Raw genomic sequence first — 17,122 nt, 5'->3', positions numbered from 1 at the left:
CTGACCTCCCCCATAAGAGATGAGAGCCCCTCCCCACCATAACAGATGAGAGCCCCTGGTCTTCCCCACACCTTTCTAAGCAGTCAGGTGGTGGCAGCAGGTCTGGCTGCAGCGGTGGCTTCTTCTGGCTTCCAGCTGTCACCACTGCAGGCTGCCCCCAGGAGTCGGAGTGTAATTCTAACCCTGGCTGCAGAGGTTGCAGATTCCTGCCTGCCACTGGAACCACCTGTGGACTGTGAAGTAAGTCCTGGCCAGGGGTGAGATGAAAAGCATTAGGAGATACTGAGTTTTAAACTTTGAGGTTATATTCTGTCTTCCCCACTTCCATTGTAGTATTTTCCCTAATTATTAAAGTTGGGGTTTTTCATCCCTAAATTTAGCTGTCCTGTAATTGAGTATCTCCCCTGACGGAGTTTGTATTCTCATAGCATTAACCAGCTCAGGGTCCCGTCTCACCCCCTTTTGCCCCACCCGGGTTATATCACTGTCTAATACCCTTTACATTTCTTTGAAAATCCTCACCTTAACTAGTATCTTGTTTGAGATGTAGAGCAGGGGTGTCAAACTCATCTACCCAGCAGGCTGAATGAGTGACACAGGGTTAGTCCAAGGGCCGAATTGAGCAACAAACCCTTCCCTACTCCATGCTGGAATTAGTGCCTTTGGCACCTGCTGCAAGCACATATCCTGAGTGGCTGGGGCAGGCACTGCAGGTGGTGCAGTCCAGCTCAGGCAGGTGTCTCATGTAGTGTTGATCCCAGAACAACTGAAGCCAGCGCTCTGCTACACATGCTGCCCACCTCTGCCAGACTGTGTTGTAGTGTGCCCCTGGCAGCTGGTCTGGGACTGCACCACATGTGATGCCTGCCATGTACATGCAGGGCTGGTTCTGGACTGGCTGGATCAGGCATTGTATGCAGCACAGTTCCCAGAGTGGTCAGACATGCAGTGTGTGTCCTGGCCCTGTCCATGGGGCTAGGCTGGGTGAATTCAGACCCAGGGCCAGCACTGGGGCCAGATGATGAGGCTGTGTGTTTAACACTACTGCTGTAGAATATAGAGTGAATACAGGCATCTGTTGAAAAAGACAAAACACCCTGGAAGCCCTGTGCTGCTGGTCAGTGAAGGGGAGTTGGAAGCTAGTATAGCAGCATGGGACTGTGAAGGGAGCAGCCCAAGACATAAGGCAAGTAGTTGGGTTAATACAGAGAACTCTGCTCTGGGGGAGCAGAGTGGAAGCTACCAGCTTGGCCTTGAGAGCAGGATGTGGCTTCACATTCTCCTGCTTGGCTCCTGTAAAATGCCAAAACCCATAAATGAAATGACTGAAAAATATTGTGGGACTGAGCCCCTTTGTCATGTTTGCTTCATTTATGACATTCATGGGCCATAGTTGGTTTGTTTGTTTTCTTGGCTTGGCTCCTATTTCTGCTGCATCTCTGGTCATTGTCAGTGCCTAAGATGAAATTGAGAACACATGCCTCTGAGGAAGCTCCCACAGTGAGATAAACATGCAAAAAACCACTTAAATCTGGGGTGGGGGAGGGTGAGTTAGAAAGAGCCAGTGCACTTCCTGACCCCAGCACTCCCTAGGGCAGCATCAAAGCTCAGAGAATTATTTCAACTTCATAAATCACTTCTGAAAGTTCCAACTGCCGTAACAGCCATGGCAGAAGCGCTCTGCGGCCCTGTCATATCTAACGAACCTGCAAATTCTGTAAATACTTGTCATCAACGATCTCAGATAGGACACGTAACAAAAAAGACACCTGAGAGAAAGGCATGACTTGATTGAGCTTCCCAGATAGTCTGTGTATAAGCAGCCCTGCTGCTGGGAACAGGCTGAAGACAGCACTAGGACACCACCACACCTGTCACTACACCCAGGGCAGAGGGGCATGTGTGTTAGCTCCAGCTTTGTTTCCTTATTGAAAAGCTGTCCCACGTTTTTCTGAAAGAATGAAGAGATAAGACTGCCATAAGGGGCAGCCTGACTAGATCTGAAGGCAGCTCTCAGCTTCCAAGCGGATTTCAGCAGCTGGATAGCATAGCTATTATTTTCATTATCAGATTCATTTGAAATGGATGCCAGCTAGAACATCAGCTGTAACCTGGTGCTGTTTCTGCCTTTTTGGAGGAATAGGCACCTGGTGTCTTACAACAGGTGTGACAGTTTAAAAGATAATGAACCCTAGGTGTGAGATGAAATGACTGTACCAAGCAGATTGGCCAACAGGACTGAATCTGCTCCCTGCAGTGACTGAGGTGGGGGTTCTTGTTATATGCTGTGGGAGAGCAGTCAGTGCTGCCTATGTCTTTCTCTGCTCAGACACTCCAGTGCACATGTCTTAGGTTTGTTTGGAGAACCTGTGTCCAGAGCCTGTAGGACAGTGACAGGAATTGGGGAAGGAGCTCATTTGGATGAGGTAGCCTGCAGTCTCCTATTCCTGCCAGAAGTTGAATTGAGAGATGCACAGAAGGATGGGCGACAGAGCTGGTGTTCCAGGCAGCAGTGAAGAGGCTGTCATCTGTCTCTGAGTAGTTCCAAACTGTTTTTTCTTGGTTATTCAGTGTGTGTTTGTTCCCTTGCTGCATGAAACTTCCCACACTGGGGCATAGGAATGGTTCCAGCGTCATCTCTAGATGCATTGTGTTCTGGCATTGCAGCCAGGGGATAGACTTGAGTGTGGCCACATAGATAGCAGACTTGGTGTCACTGCCTAGTGCTTGGGTGCTTTGACAGTTTGTTTAACTGTGGGGACAGAAGGTTTTGGTGTTCTCTTGTGACATCTACAGCACATCAGGGTGAGTCAAGTTACACCCTCAACTTTATTACAGCTTCCCTCTTATCACTGTATCTTATCCATCCCCTGGGTCTGTGCTATCTTTGGCTCAGGGGGGTACAGGGACGCTGCAGCTCTCCTGCACCTCTCAGCAACTATGTGCACTCATCAGAGAGTTTTCCCTTATATTGAGTGCTGTAGGCTGTAGTTCATGCATAAAGTGGGAAGAGCTGAAGACAGCTGTGCTCCTACTGGCATTGGGATTGGTGCTTGAATTATGATGTTTTCTAGGGAGGTGGGTGCAGCCTGCCTGTTGGTATCCATACCTTCATTTAATGACCTTGCTGAACACTGTATTATCTGGGGCCACTGGCACATTGCCGTGGTAGTGGTGAGGGCAGACAGCTGTGTGCTAGAAAGCCCTGTGGAAAATGTGTCCTGAACAGCATTAGGAGAGGCCCTTGGCGGGAGTACTGCAGTGAAACAGGAAGACCAGAAAGAGTCTGGAATGAATGAAGCTCAGGGCACAGATCCTACAGATTGAGCTTTTGCATATGGCATAGCAGGGGCAGAGGAGTTTGGGTTAGCACGTGAGGCACAGGGTGAGGAGGTGCTGTAGGTACCTCCAGTACACTACAGTCACCTGTAATGGATGTCAGCTTGGCTTTCTCTTCCACAGGACTCGGGACAGAATGGGTTCCCCTGTTTCCTCCCAGCACACGGGGTCTTCACGCACTGTCCGACGCTACCCAGCTGTCAACACTCAGCTAACATCCAATGTTCTACCCAGTGGGAATGGACATGCACAGAGAAACTCTGGACTGAATGCAGCCTCTCAACAGCATGCAATACCTCCATGGGGTAAGACGACCTGGACAACCAGTATCTCTGAGGGCTCTTCTCTGTGGGATCTCCTCAGGAAGGCATAACGCTGACTGCATTTATGATGAGGGATAGCAAGCACACAGAGGCTGAGGCCATCTGCCTGATACCCTGGAGAGGGCTGTAGGCTACATGCATTGGGATTTAGTTCTCAAAGTGCAAAGGTGAGCTTTGGGAAAAGGAAACAAGCAATGTAGAGAGATGCATGGAGTTGAGGTGAGGGGAAAGAGCCTCCTGGAAAGCAGCGAGTGCAAGAGAATTCAGCAAAAGAACTTTGTTTTCCCTGCACAAGGCCACTGGGCAGGCAGGAGAGTGAGAAACTGGGGAAGACCAGTATGATTCGGAGAAGCAGCCCCATTTTGCGAGGGTGAACTATAAGGTGGGAAGGAGAGGAGCTTTGTGAGCAGTTTTCTCAGGGAAACTGAAACTTGGGCTGGATATACTGAAAGAGAATTGTGTCAGCTGATTATACTGAAGTCTTTATACTGGAAGAGAATTGCCTCACCCAATCAAAGGGTAGGAATGATGCAGTTCCCTGCCATGTGATTGGCTCTGAGTGTATAACCTCTGACATACCTTGTAAGGTGCAAAAAAGTAAGGGAAAGTTGCTGAGTACGCACTACATGAGATTTCCAAGAAAGAACCCTGATCATATGGGCTCTGGCTTGAGACGATATAAAGGAGACGTTTATACCACTCAGTTACTGCATGACGGAGCACTGCGCTGATGCATCTGCACTACTTCCAGTTTAGGAGATGGTGCTTGTGGAGCAAGTGCTGCGTGGCTCAGCATGGCCTAGCCAGATGCAGTAAATGATAGATTAAAACACACTCAAAATGTCTTTTGCAGCTATTTAACTCATAAGCTGTGATCAGGGCTTGCCTCTGGAGGCTTTCTAATGTCCTGGTAGTATATAGCCAGCTAGCTCAGGATTATGGGAAAGCTCTGCCTGATGCCTATTTTTTCAGACCTTTGAATGTCCAGTGACCCACCTCTTTTGGCTAATTTGGAAATGTTAGGGAAATGTCCAGGTAAATACCTAGAAATCAGGATATGTGCCAGAGCTTGTCTGTCACAGCTCAATGATACCAGTATAGTTCTACCTCTGGTTTTGCCAGTATGATGTCCCATGCAGAGACACCTTTTCCAGATTAGCATGTGTTGCTTTGGAAGTGGAATTGGCTAGTCGAGAAAAATGCACTCTTATAGAGCATTTCCCTGGCAAAACTAGAGAAAGAATCTTGCTGGTAAATTTCCCCATGTAGAAAAGCCCTAGTTAGTGCTGACAGGACACAAAGCAGTATCCAGAATCAGAGGAACAGTCTGACCTTGATATTAGGAGCAAAGGGCAGGCAGACTCCCTTACAGTCTGAAAGAGGCTCCCTTGCTGCAGTGATACCAAAGCAGTAGCCCAGTTGGAGAAGGTGCTTGGCTACAGCTGCCCTGGTGCCTGCCTACCATGTAGATGTTCTGCAGTGAGGGCTACACACATCCCTATGGCTTGGCAATGCTGCTTCCCCTTTTCACTGTCCTTTTCTCTCACAGGTGCCAATTTGACGGAGAAGATCCGGAAAATTAAGATTGTCTTCACTCCCACGATCTGCAAACAGACTTGCCAGAGAGGCCGCTGCTACAATAGTTGTGAGAAAGGGGACACCACCACCCTGTACAGCCAAGGGGGGCATGACCATGATCCCAAGTCTGGCTTCCGCATCTGTGAGTATTCCTGCGTCTCTAGCTATCTTTTTCCCTGGATTCCCCTTTTATGTCTCTCTCTCTCTAAGAGAGGGAAGACTCTACAGACTCAGAGCTCAGGAAAGCAGCCTTTTTCTCTGCCTAGAAAAACATCTCTCTCTCCCTGTCAGGGGCTACACCTTCACTTTCTCTGGAGGTACATATCAAAAGAGGACATGGGTTTCAGTCACAGTAACAGACAGAACTCAGCCCCACTCCCAGTCAGAGCCAGCTTGCTGCTTTACTTGGCATCCAGGCTTGGGGCTGACTTTCATCACCTAATTTCCTCTTGTTCTCTCCTTTCACTCACGTGGCAGCCAGGAGAGCTGGCTGCAAGTTGTGAATTGTTCCAATGGACCAGACTGCTGAAAACTTTCCTCTTGTTTCACAGATAATGGGTCTGCCCAGGGATTTCCTTTGCCATATGGTGAGTTGGGCAGGGCTGGTCATCTGCCCCTCATGCCAGGAACCTGGCTGTGGAAAACAATCCAGTGGAGGTGGAGATGGACTAGAGCAGTGGTTCCCAACTTCATTAGATGCAAAGCACACCTTAGACAGTTCTAGCCCTTAGTTTTCACTCTTTTTGACTACAGAAAAATAATAGATTAATTTTTCTATTGCAAAGAACTCAAAAAGACCACAACAGGACACAATGTTTTGAACACTGTGGATTCCTACCTGAAAACTCTGGGTTTATCCTGTGAATCATTTTTGCACACTAGTAGTGCTAACATTGCCTGGCTCCCTGGTTGAGAATCATTGGACTAGAGGAACCCAAAAAGGAACCATTTCAGTGCCAGCTTCTGTGACTTTGAGGGATATAAGACAAGCTCATGCCCCACAAAACCAGGGCAGCTTGCAGTGAAACTCTGGCTGAGCTGAGGACTGAGCCAAGTGGACGAGTAATCTCTAAGCAAAGGCCTTTGATCATGATGGGTACCCATCTCCTAGCCTGTATCTAACAGACTGTCGAGGGCCTGAAGCAGGAGTGTCTCATTGCATGCTGCAGAAAGACTGACTTGTTAGGAAATTCTGCTTCCTGCAGAAGCCTCATGTCATTGGGACAGACTGAGCCACACTCTTCATCCAACCCTGTGACAAGGCTTGAAAGGGACAACTTGTGGTTTCAGATGTGGATGCTTCATTAAGCCTGTACAGATAGATTATTCCTGTTTTTCTGACTCCTGTGCTTCATCCCATTCTTTCACAGCATCAGCTGCTGACCAACATGGGACAGGCACAGAGAGAGGTTTCATACCCAGAGCCCTTTGCCTGCTGTCTCCCTCCTCCACCTACTAACCTCCCTTTGGCTTGTTATGAATAGTGATCCTACTCAAAGAGGTTTCTTGCAGGGTCTGAAGCTGAGGGCAGGGATTAAGCTGACTCTTCCATGTAATGGTATATTAGCTCCCACCCCTCTGAGGGATCCTGCTTGTGCCTGCAATACCATCCTGAGTCTGTGGACTGCTCAGCAGGGCATATGAGTCTCTAAGCCAGGGGTGGGCAAAACGTGGCCCAGGGGCCGGATGTGGCCCACCAGGCCATTCTATCTGGCCCACGAGGCCCCTCAAAATTAAGAAAATTAATATTTATCTGCTCCTGTCTGCCTGTCATGCGGCCCTCAATGGCATGCCAAAACTCAGTAAGCGACCCTCCACCCGAAATAATAGCCCTTCCCTGCTCTAAGCCCAAATGGGCACTGATCTGCTTCAGCCTCTGACTGAAGGTACTTGCTGCATACTGCATTTAGGACAGGGTGGGTGGCTTCATTTCTTACCTGATGGTTAGTGACTCTTAGTAGAGATCCCAAGGTGGCTTACAAAAAATGATGGGGCCTGGCTCTCTGCTGAGAATTGAAGGGAAGGCTGCCAGGCTGACCAGTCAAAGAACCTGGGACTATTCACTGGCTAGAGGGAGTAAGTAAAACCTCTTTTAAGCAGACTTCTTGCCTTGCAGACTTCTGCCAGATCCCTTGCCTGAATGGAGGGCGCTGTGTGGGCAGAGATGAGTGCTGGTGCCCATCTAACTCTACAGGAAAGTTTTGCCACCTGCCGGCTCCAAAACTGGAAAACAAACAAACAGGGAAAGTCCCAAATACCCCAGCCAATGGCTCCATGAAGCATTCCACCTATACACTACCTCTGTCCAACCAGCTTGGTGAGTGCCACTCCATCCTGGTATCAGCTCCCTCTTCCAGGATGCCCACAATCCCCCCGCCTTGTGGCTAAACATTTCTACTCTCTCAAGTCCCCTCTGAAGTCAGCAACAGAAGCAAGTATCCATGTATTCTAGTGTCTCACATTTTCCTTTCCAGACCAGTGAGTAATTAGATGCAGGGCTCCCGGAGCAGGGCTGGCAGTGAGTGGTAGCAGGAAAGGGTGCAGGCACACACAGGGGAATGTAGGAAATTGTGAGAGCCCATAGGGACAAGTAAGACTGCATGAGGGTACAGAGGGTGAAGAGCCTGAGTGGGCAACAGAGGGGCACCAAGGTCTGTGTGACCTCTCTCTTTCTGGAAAGCACCCATGGCTGAAGTCAGTAGGAGCTGGCCCTGTGCCCAATAGGTAGATTTTGACCCTCTGTGTTGAGCAGTCTGAGTCCTGAAAGGAGTTTGTGAATGCTGCCATGGGAACTCTAGCTTCTTTCAATTGTGCATCAAATCTCCCTCACCACAACTGCTCAGTAACACAGCATGATGTGCTGAAGTAGCGCTCTGCAGAGTCTTGAGGGGTTGGTTTTAGATCACTGAAAAAGGCCCATGGAGGTTGCCTGGCTAGGAGAGCAGGCAAAGGCTTTCCTCCAAGACATGGCCTCCTTTTGGATTACCCAGAGTAGGCATCCCAGAGAGGTCTGTATCCCCTCCATTGTTACCTTTTGGCAGGCAAGAAGCTATTTTGATGCCAAGCAGGTCAGGGGGCAAGCATAGCCCAATTGTTACAAGGTTGTTCTAAACTCATCTTCCAGCTTCTCTAAACCCCTCCCTGGTGAATGTCCACATCAACCACCCTCCAGAGGCCACTGTGCAGATCCACCAAGTGGCCAGAGTGCGGAGCGACTCAGAACAATCAGAAGAGAACAGTGTTGAGGCTGTACCAATGTCTCAGCTACCAACTGGGACACAATACAGCTACAGCAATGGCAATGGCAACAGCATCACCACAGAGAGTGGCCAGCATCAGGGGCCCCAAGAGATTATGGGAAGGTGTTTTCAAGAGGCCATAAACGGACAGGTAAGAACTGAACCTGTCCTGCTTTGAAGCACAGGCATGTGTTGAGCAGCATATGCATGTATGGTGTGTGCAGGCATACCTGAATGGGGTAGTGCATGTGTGTGATGTGAGCAGAACATGTATAGTACCTATGTGGATGGCAGGCTGGTTAAAGTGACACACGGACAGCATCCAGATGCCTTTGCAGTGATGTGATGCATGGGTGTGACCCACCAGGAGAGAAACAGCCCTTTGCCCCTGCCTGTCAGTGTGATGCAAAGCGGCTGCCCTGACCATGCCGTGCCCTGTGACTGCATAGCTCAGCCCTGGTGTCTTTCATACATTGGCTCCTTAAAATAGCCCTATTTATAGGAACATTTCTGGATCTGCTCTGGTTATTGTAGAAAATATATAAAGCATAGGAAAATTCCTCTCCTTCTCATGTAGCAAACGAGAGTCTAATTTTCATGGAATGTTGCCTTCCCGTGCAGGTTCCTTAGAACTTAGGAACCAGAAGCATGCAATGAGCTCCCTCGCCTCTGCTCTCTGTTTATTGTACTTTCTATTCTGCCGTTTTCCATGGGTTTCTGTGATTCTGTTGAATCAGTGGAAAAGTACTGAAGGTCCCTGGGGCCCAGCAGAACACCTGTGAATCCCCATGGATGATTGCTACAGGCTGATAGCTCAGGCTGTTTCCCTCTCTCCCTCTCAGAATATGTTCAGCTCTCATGCTGCTTGCCTGCTGGTTTCTTTCCCATCATTTACTAGTTTCCATCCAAGACGTTTTCAGCTGGATTAATTCTTAACAATTTCCTAAAGCAAAAATAAATGAGATCAGGCTCCAAACATTTTATACGTGAACAAAGGGTTGGAAAAGCCCCATTGAGCTGTCTGTTCCATAAAGCTGAGAGTTCCATAAAGCCGACCTCAGCCCCAGTAAGTATGTCCTGCAAGTGGCCAGTTTAAAGGCCAAGTGAAAGAGACCTTTGTTCACTCTTGGATCCCATACACCTGCTTGGGGGAGCTCTGTGATGGGCGGAAGGGCTGCCCTTGCTGTGCTCATACTTTGTTTAACTAAAGCCAGGGCTGTGACCGAGTAGACTGGGTGACGGCGAGGAGCCCAGGCAGGAAGTGTTTGTCTCTTCCATTGCAGTTTAAAGCTGAGTTGATTGGAATGTGAGCACTGGGCATGGGGCCATCTTTCACATGGATGAGGGCCAGATTTGGCCTGTGGACTGCGACAGCTCAGCTCTGATGGGGGAGCCTGTAATCCAGAGGGCCTTGCTAAGGGAAAGAGAGACTCATTAAGTAAACAAAGGCACCTGACCACAGGACCCCCCAAGGGCTGAGGCTGTGCACCCATCTCACTGGTTAATCAGTGTGCGGCTAAAAACAAGCACTTGCCTTATCCAGGGCTTTGCTGAGAAATATCACGTCTGGCTGCTCTCTGTTCTGTGTAGTGCCTCCATCTCCTCCACGGGGCACAGTCACAGGGAGGCTCATATTTGTCTGTCTGTGAGACTGTTTACTGTCTTAAACTGTATCCCTGGCCCTGGTCTGTTCTTGCAGGGAGCTTTGTGATGAAGGCTGTATTAGTGTCTAGCAGAAGGCAGGCATCCCCTGTGCTGACTCTGCTTCCCACCTTCACAGTGGAGTGTGGCTATACTCCCCTTATTGTCCTGTCACACTGCCCTGGCTTGGGTTCTGCTATGCTCGAGAGGCAGACAGCAGCTGGGAAGGCTGTATGGCTCAGTCCCTCTCCCTGAGACACCTGACTTCTCTTCTCCCCTTCCCTCCTCAGTGTGCTAACCCACTGCTGGGTTTGACCAAGTTTGAGGATTGCTGTGGCAGCATAGGGCTTTTCTGGGGAGTGAACAGATGCATCTCATGCCCTCCTCGACCAGGTAAGTGCTGCTGCAGGAGAAGACTGTTTCCATGAAAGAATACAGAGTGACCGTCTGTGACTTCTCAATAAACAGAGTTGAGCTTTCTAGGAGGATCCAGAACAGAGGGGCAGCTCTTGACAGCTGTAGAAGCACAAGGCAATGCTTCAGGTCCCCTAGAGTTTGGGGGTCTTTGTCAAAGGCCCCTGGGGAGGAAAGTGTCTTACAGCATCCAGAGCGATGCTTGCTTTGGTCTGGCTTCAGCCCACGCGCCAGGGAGGAGCGGTTTGGTTTGGGTGCTGGCTCAGAACTCTGCACTTTCTCCACAAACCGCCTCTGTAAAACCCCAACTCAGCCAGTGGTTTGCTCCTTGCCAGATACATTAGGAGGGAGAAACAGGAAAACAAGGGCCGTGGTTTTAGGAGGTACAGCCCTAGATTAGCCTAGGAGGCTGCAGACTTGGCCCTATAGAGTTACGGGCCTGCTCTAGGCCCGACGCGGGCTTGGCAGGGGCTCTGGAAATAACACTACATCAAACAATTGGCAGGAGTGCACTTAGAGTCCATTCCAGGGGCACAGGAATCCAGCTCTGTTTTTCTGGTCTCCAGAGATGGACACTGACAGGGGATGGTGGGGGAGGGAGTGGGAATCCTTAGCTGCTTTGCTGGGACCCTGGACCCATGCCATAGTGCTGGTTCCTGGGGTGCTGTGGTTTCCAGGGAAGAAATCACACCCTGTGGGGGTAGAGGGAGTTTCCTGTGGACTGAATGATTCTAACCCTGCTCAGGATGGCTGCTTCACACCCCTCCCTGTGGGCAGGCACATTTGTTTGGCTATTCCAGAGTTCAAGCAAGGGAGAACATGGGCAGGACACTGACCTCCTGGGAAGCTCGGTATGGCAGAGTGTTTTCAGGGACTGGGTGAGGTTGTAGGATTCTAGGCTGCTGAGGAGGGTGGGATGGTCTTTAGCCTATCAGTACTATGTTCTTTAGTCCTCTCTCTTATGCAGAAACACAGAATTAGCAGCAGCTGAACAAGTCACTGGATCCCGGCTGCTTGGACTTGCTGGTTGTAAAATAATGCTCAGAGGTGTATGCTTGCCTCTGCCTGTTCTCAAAAGGATAGTGCTTGCCCCGCTCTCCTCTGGCTACCATGGAGCCAAGCACTGCTCCACTCCTTCAGCAGGGGAGCTCCCACACTTTCCAGATGGAGTAGGTGCAGGTTCATGAGATGGCCCAGGTGCTCCCTGAGTGGAAGTCAGGTTTCAGCCCCTTAATGGGCTGCCCCCCCAGTGGGAAGAGTGTGTGAAATCTGCAAACAGTCAGAAGAAGGGATTATTACACTGGAAAGGAGACTTGTGTGACCAAATAACTGCTGCCAATAGCTCTTGAACCTGTGGGTGGGCAGCCAGCCAGATCTGCCTTTATTTTACAGGCTTCTTTCATCCCAGCCATATTTAGCCAGCTAGGGAGTGTGCCAGGAGAGACAGTCAGAGGCTGCTGGAGTCTCTTCACTTCTCCTCTGCCTCTACCCTTCTCCCACCTTCCTCACCTTTTCTTAATCTCTTCTGGGAGTCCTGTGCTTATCAGTGTGGCATCTGGCAGGGCAATGTGGTGTCTTATAGAATAACTTTATCAGAGGGACATAAGCTTTCATAGGCTGTGCTACTTTGTTAGGTGCTATGACTGGACTTGCAAGGAGCAGAGGTACTAAATAGAAAGAAATTATGTCATTAAAATACAAAGGTTAAGAGAAGAGGAAGGAAAGAAGGGGGCACTGCAGAGAGAGAGAGGCAAACTGTGCACCTCCTTATTCTTTTCCTCACCCCCATTTCCTTTTCCCTTTGCCCCTATCCCTCCAGATGGACTAGAGCAGAGGTAGCCAACCTGCAGCACATGTGGTACAAATGACACAGACAGTTTCTGTGTGTGGCTCGTGGCAGATAGGGGAGGAAGCAGGTAAGAGCAGCAGATTGGGCAGGGGAAGGGGATCAGAGTGGCAGTTGGGGAAGATATGGGGCTTATCTCATGGTACATTTACCAAAAAGTTTGGCCCCCACTAAGCTAGAATAAGCAGACCTCTGAGAACTGGACAGTCTGACTGCTGAGGAGATAACAGATATAAATGGTAAATGATTCCCTGGCACAAGACTGCCAGCCCCTTCCCACAGTGCCTCAGAGTCAGGCTCTCTTCTTGCTTGCAAGCATTTTTAGAGCTATTTGCCTCTCCCTGTCTTTCTTTTGCCGCCTCGTGCTGGGATGGTGCTAGCCTGAGAATCTGGCAATGCTGTGGGCCACGTTCCTTGAAATAACAGACTTCAACATCAGCATCTTAGAACCTTGTAAAGAGGAGAAGTACTAAGTTTCTGACACCTTCTTGCCTGTGGGGCTCTGCCACAGCTCTGTGCTGTCCCACCTTGTTCAGTCTGCTCCCAGCATGCCCAGGAGCATGTGTGGCAAGCAAAGGATCATGTAGCCATTGGGCTTGGTACAAACAAGAAAATATGTCATACACTGGCCTTTTCCCCTACCCCTCCAGCATTTTGTTTCCAGTGACTATTCAAGATCATTGCCCGCTTCCTCTGCCTGTCACCAGGTTCTCTCTGCCCATCCTCCACTTCCTCTTTTTCTCTCTGATCTCTGTTCAGAGTGTGGGGTTACATGTGGTAGCTCTGTTGGTTGATAGCTGGCAAAGAGAGTTTCCGTCCTTATCCTTGCTAGGTACCAGTATCTCCTGGCAATAAATGCCATAGGGGAGAGACTCAGCTGTTCCTTCCATGCCTTATACCCTTGGATTTCTGGACCCAAAGAGACCCAAACTCCATCGACTTCAAAGATAATCACAAATCTGTGTCTAGTACAACCGTCAGACTTTGCAGGGTGGGTGAATATCAGGGAATGAGCCCCACATTACTAGTGTGTATTGAATTGAATATCCCAGGCCTTGATCTCTGTGTATGACTTCTTGGCCATCAGTGACAACTGTGAGACTGGCGCAAGGACTAATATACTTTCCATAGGAAGCAGGTTTCACCCCTTGCAACATGAAGTATCCATCTGTGCTCTTTGCAGACAGCAGGGTGAGACATTTGCATTTTAGAAGTGTCTGTTAGCTCCCAGTTCCATGGCTGTTTGCTTGCCCTGTGTTCCAGAAGCAGCTGGACCTCAGGGGAGGCTGCCTCTTGTTCAGACTGCTGCTTCTCTGTTTGTTGAGCTAAGAGGGACAAATGGACATATGCCTATCTGGCTCTCATCAGGTTATTTCCATAGGGATGTGAAAAATTATGGTAAAGAATGTGTGCCCTGGGGGTCTTCCCAGTGCCTGTGCCACCAGGCAGTTCTTTTCTACAGAGCCTTTCTGTGGAGACCAACCAGCTCCTGCTTATTTTAGCTGAAACTCAGGCTAGCTGGGAAGGTGCAGAGCTTCCATGTGCCTCTCTGTCTTCTTTGAACACATCCCTGATTCGCTGCTCTCTAAACAGCCCCACATGCGGCAAACCACAAGGAGCAAGTCAGAGTGGCTGTAAAGCAGATACATGGTAAGGTCAGTACAGGGGAAAGCTGAGCTGCTCTAATGCAGGAAGCAGCACTGAGCTGTTGATGGGCTTTTACACTAGTGTTCTCATAGCATCTGACACTAGTGCTTCAGGCAGAACTGAGGCAGGGGAACAGAGGCATCTTACCCATTTTCTGAGTGCCATCACTGCTCTTTGTCCCTAGTTTCATTCCAAGTTTCCTCTAACAAGAACTCTTGGTGTCTGAGGAAAGACTGTTAGAGACTCTTTTCTCCAGTCAAGGTGCTGGTATTCAGAAGCCTTCCCCTTGATGCTTAGAATTCATCATTCTGTGTTGTCCCCACCTGAGGAGCATCCAGACCCCATGTTCAGAGCCCATCTGTCTGTCAGACAAGGCCTGCATTTTGCACACTCTCCAAGTTGTTAGGCCATAACTCAGTGATGGTACGTGCTCTGTGTGCCTCTGGCATTTCGAGTATTAGAATAAAATTCCCAATTCTGCTTGACTGACCTGGGGAGTCCATGCATCAGGACCCAGACCTGACAACTCTTGGAATTTCAAACATTCCAGCAACCAGAGACAGAAATGGCAGAAATTAGTTCAGTGTAAACACTTTCAAATGTATGGAAGTGCAGCCAGGCGAGGGCTAGACAAATGGAGAACTTGTTTGGATTGACTCGCTGCCCGAGACACTGATTGTTAGTAGAGTCTGGATATGGCCAGACATCTCTGCTGACCTCAGTTTTTATGTGAGGTGTGTTATAGTGTGCAGGAAACATCAGAGAAGAAACTGAGGCAAATGTCCCACTGATCTAACCTGCTGCTCCTGTCCCCCTGTGACCATACTGTGCTATTACATTTAGTCATCCTTTTTTCTTAGCACCAACCAGCAATGTAGGCACTTCATGTGTAAGGTCCATTTCCACAAGGAGATTTCAGTCTAGAGAGACAGTTTACCAGTAAAGACTGGGGCATGATGGGACCAGGCTGGGATGTTTAGCTGCTCCAGTGTATTCGCATATTTGTTTTTTCAGTTGTCTAGCTTGTTGAAATGTTAGGAAGGCCATGGTTTTCCAGTTCTCCTTGAAGAGGTGTGTTTGAGCAGGGGCTAGTAAGAGATGGGTGGAGACATGTCAGAGAGCTGGAAATACACTTTGCCAATGTTAAATCAAAGCTGATGGTAAGGCTTTTGAGAAGTGTTAGGGGATGGCCTGAAACATGGGATTGATGGAAGGAAAAAGGGAGGGAGGAAGATTTGTCAGGAGCATAGAGGTAGTTCTGTGAGTTATTGTTTAAAAGTGGTAATTGAATCTGTGAGAGAAGAGATGATCCAGTGAAAGGGTGTAAAAAATAACAGGATGGGCCAAGGCTATAGGTCTATAAACACTCAAATACATTAGTTTAACTAGAGTTGTTGAGCATGCTACCGGGGTGGCAGGCTAAATGAATGACCTGCAATATACAGAATGATCTAATGGCCCCTTCTGATCTTGGATACCCTAGAACTGATTTTGAAGAGAGTGTTCTGAGAGGATGGAGGCATGCAAGCCAAGAGAAGGTGAGACTGAAAAGAACAAGAGATGATTGACAATATTAGAAGTAGCCAAGAAGTTGAGTATGAGAACATGAGAATAATGGCCTGGGATTTGGCCAGGAAGAGATCAAAGATTATGGAAAGCAGCCTCAGTGGAGAAAGGAGGTGAAAGCCTGACTGGACATTGTGTTGTGTTGGTGAAGGAGCTGAGTTGCTGTGATGTGTTAGCCCAGCATAAGTTCAAGCTGTCTGTAACAAAAGTCTAGGTGTTAGGACCATGCACGGCAACACAGCTATGTCTTCTGATTTATCAGACTGGATGAGAACTAATTAGCTTCCATTCAGGGATGTCTTGAGTTCCTCTGTGGGGGAGGGCCAGGGAGAGAGCGAGTGTCTGTGGTAGGGGCAAGGCAAGGCTCAGGAGAAAGTATAGACTGAAGCTGGTTTCCTAGTCCTAAGTTTCTAGTAGGGGAAACCCCAGGCAGAGTAGGAGCTTGGGCACTAACCCAGCAGGTTGTGATGTAGTCCTAGGTGAACCTTTGCCCACACCACAGAAATGTTGGGATAAATTAGGACAGGTAGGGAGAGGGTCTCTTCTGTAGCCAAAGTATTTGTTATACCATAAGACACCTATAACTGTTTGCCAGCCTGTATTCTCATCTTACTCCATGACTAGCCCAGAGGCCACTTCTGCAAGCTGCCTGGAAGCTGAAGCTCCAGCAGAGCAGTAATTCAATCCAAAAAGCTTCTCCATGTGGAGGAGCCCTTCCCCCAATAACCACAGCCTGCATTCCCTGAGTGTCATGCCTGGGGGGACAGGGGGGGCTTCTTCAGTCCAGTCCCACACTAAAGCTGCAACTCAAGCACAGCATCTATTTCCATACCTCTCTGCTACGGGGCTGGGGTCCTAAAGCAGGAAGCAAGGTGGATGTGATAGCCATCATTCCCCTGACTCCTTTGTGTGATCAGAGACTTGGATTAGCTCAGTGATGGTGAACACCCCCAAGAGAATAAGTGCTGTGGGTTTCCTGTAGATGAGTGCTGTCCCTATTCTGCACCAGCAGCTGGAAGGACCAGTTCCTCTTTTCCCCCAAATAAGCTTTCAGGAGTTTTTGGCTGGACAAATCAGGTCCTTTCAAATCCCTTCCCTTTCTCATCCCACCTTCCCTTATTCAAAGTCCAAGGATGGGGGGTGGGGAGGGGTGTCAACCTAACCATGGGCCAAGATCCAGCCAATCCTGAAGACTCCAAACCTCTCCTGCCCACCCTCCCCAGACTTGGGTACTCTAATTTCCCTATGATAGCAGCTCTTTGAAGGCTACTATTTTATTTGTATTTCTCCTGCATTTTTCAAGTTTTTGTTTTGGAGAAAGATCTGAATTTACTGGAAAGTTGGATCATTTAGTGTCTGGCCCCATGTCCGTAGCATTCCCCAGAGGGACCTCCCACCATGTCTGGCACAGCTGGCAAGGGATGGCATCTCACCCAGCTGGAGCCACAGTCATTAGCTGTGCTGAATGCTATTGCAAGCAGCATACCATTCTCTGCTCTGCACCCTTGGCAGAGACAGCTGGAATCTTC

At 49.0% G+C, this 17,122-nt stretch overlaps 1 protein-coding gene across 8 annotated transcripts in view; it reads left to right on the top strand.

Moving 5' to 3' along the window:
• LTBP2 (latent transforming growth factor beta binding protein 2) overlaps positions 1-17,122 on the top strand; it is a 175,048-nt gene that overhangs the window by 110,518 nt on the left and 47,408 nt on the right. For 7 of the 8 annotated variants that reach the window (XM_090033682.1, XM_090033679.1, XM_090033681.1 and 4 more), the window contains 5 exons: positions 3,463-3,644; positions 5,212-5,382; positions 7,357-7,557; positions 8,365-8,630; positions 10,411-10,513. In XM_090033682.1, coding sequence (XP_089889808.1) covers positions 3,463-3,644; positions 5,212-5,382; positions 7,357-7,557; positions 8,365-8,630; positions 10,411-10,513 — 923 coding nt within the window. The remainder of the gene's footprint in view (positions 1-3,462; positions 3,645-5,211; positions 5,383-7,356; positions 7,558-8,364; positions 8,631-10,410; positions 10,514-17,122) is intronic. The other variant, XM_090033683.1, reaches the window with a different exon arrangement.

The sequence above is a fragment of the Crocodylus siamensis genome, chromosome 2, assembly GCF_052110815.1.
Source record: "Crocodylus siamensis isolate JL-2025a chromosome 2, ASM5211081v1, whole genome shotgun sequence".
In the NCBI taxonomy this organism is placed as follows: Eukaryota; Metazoa; Chordata; order Crocodylia; family Crocodylidae; genus Crocodylus; species Crocodylus siamensis.
Note: the sequence above shows the minus strand (reverse complement) of the source record. Positions and strands in the feature narration are given on the sequence as shown.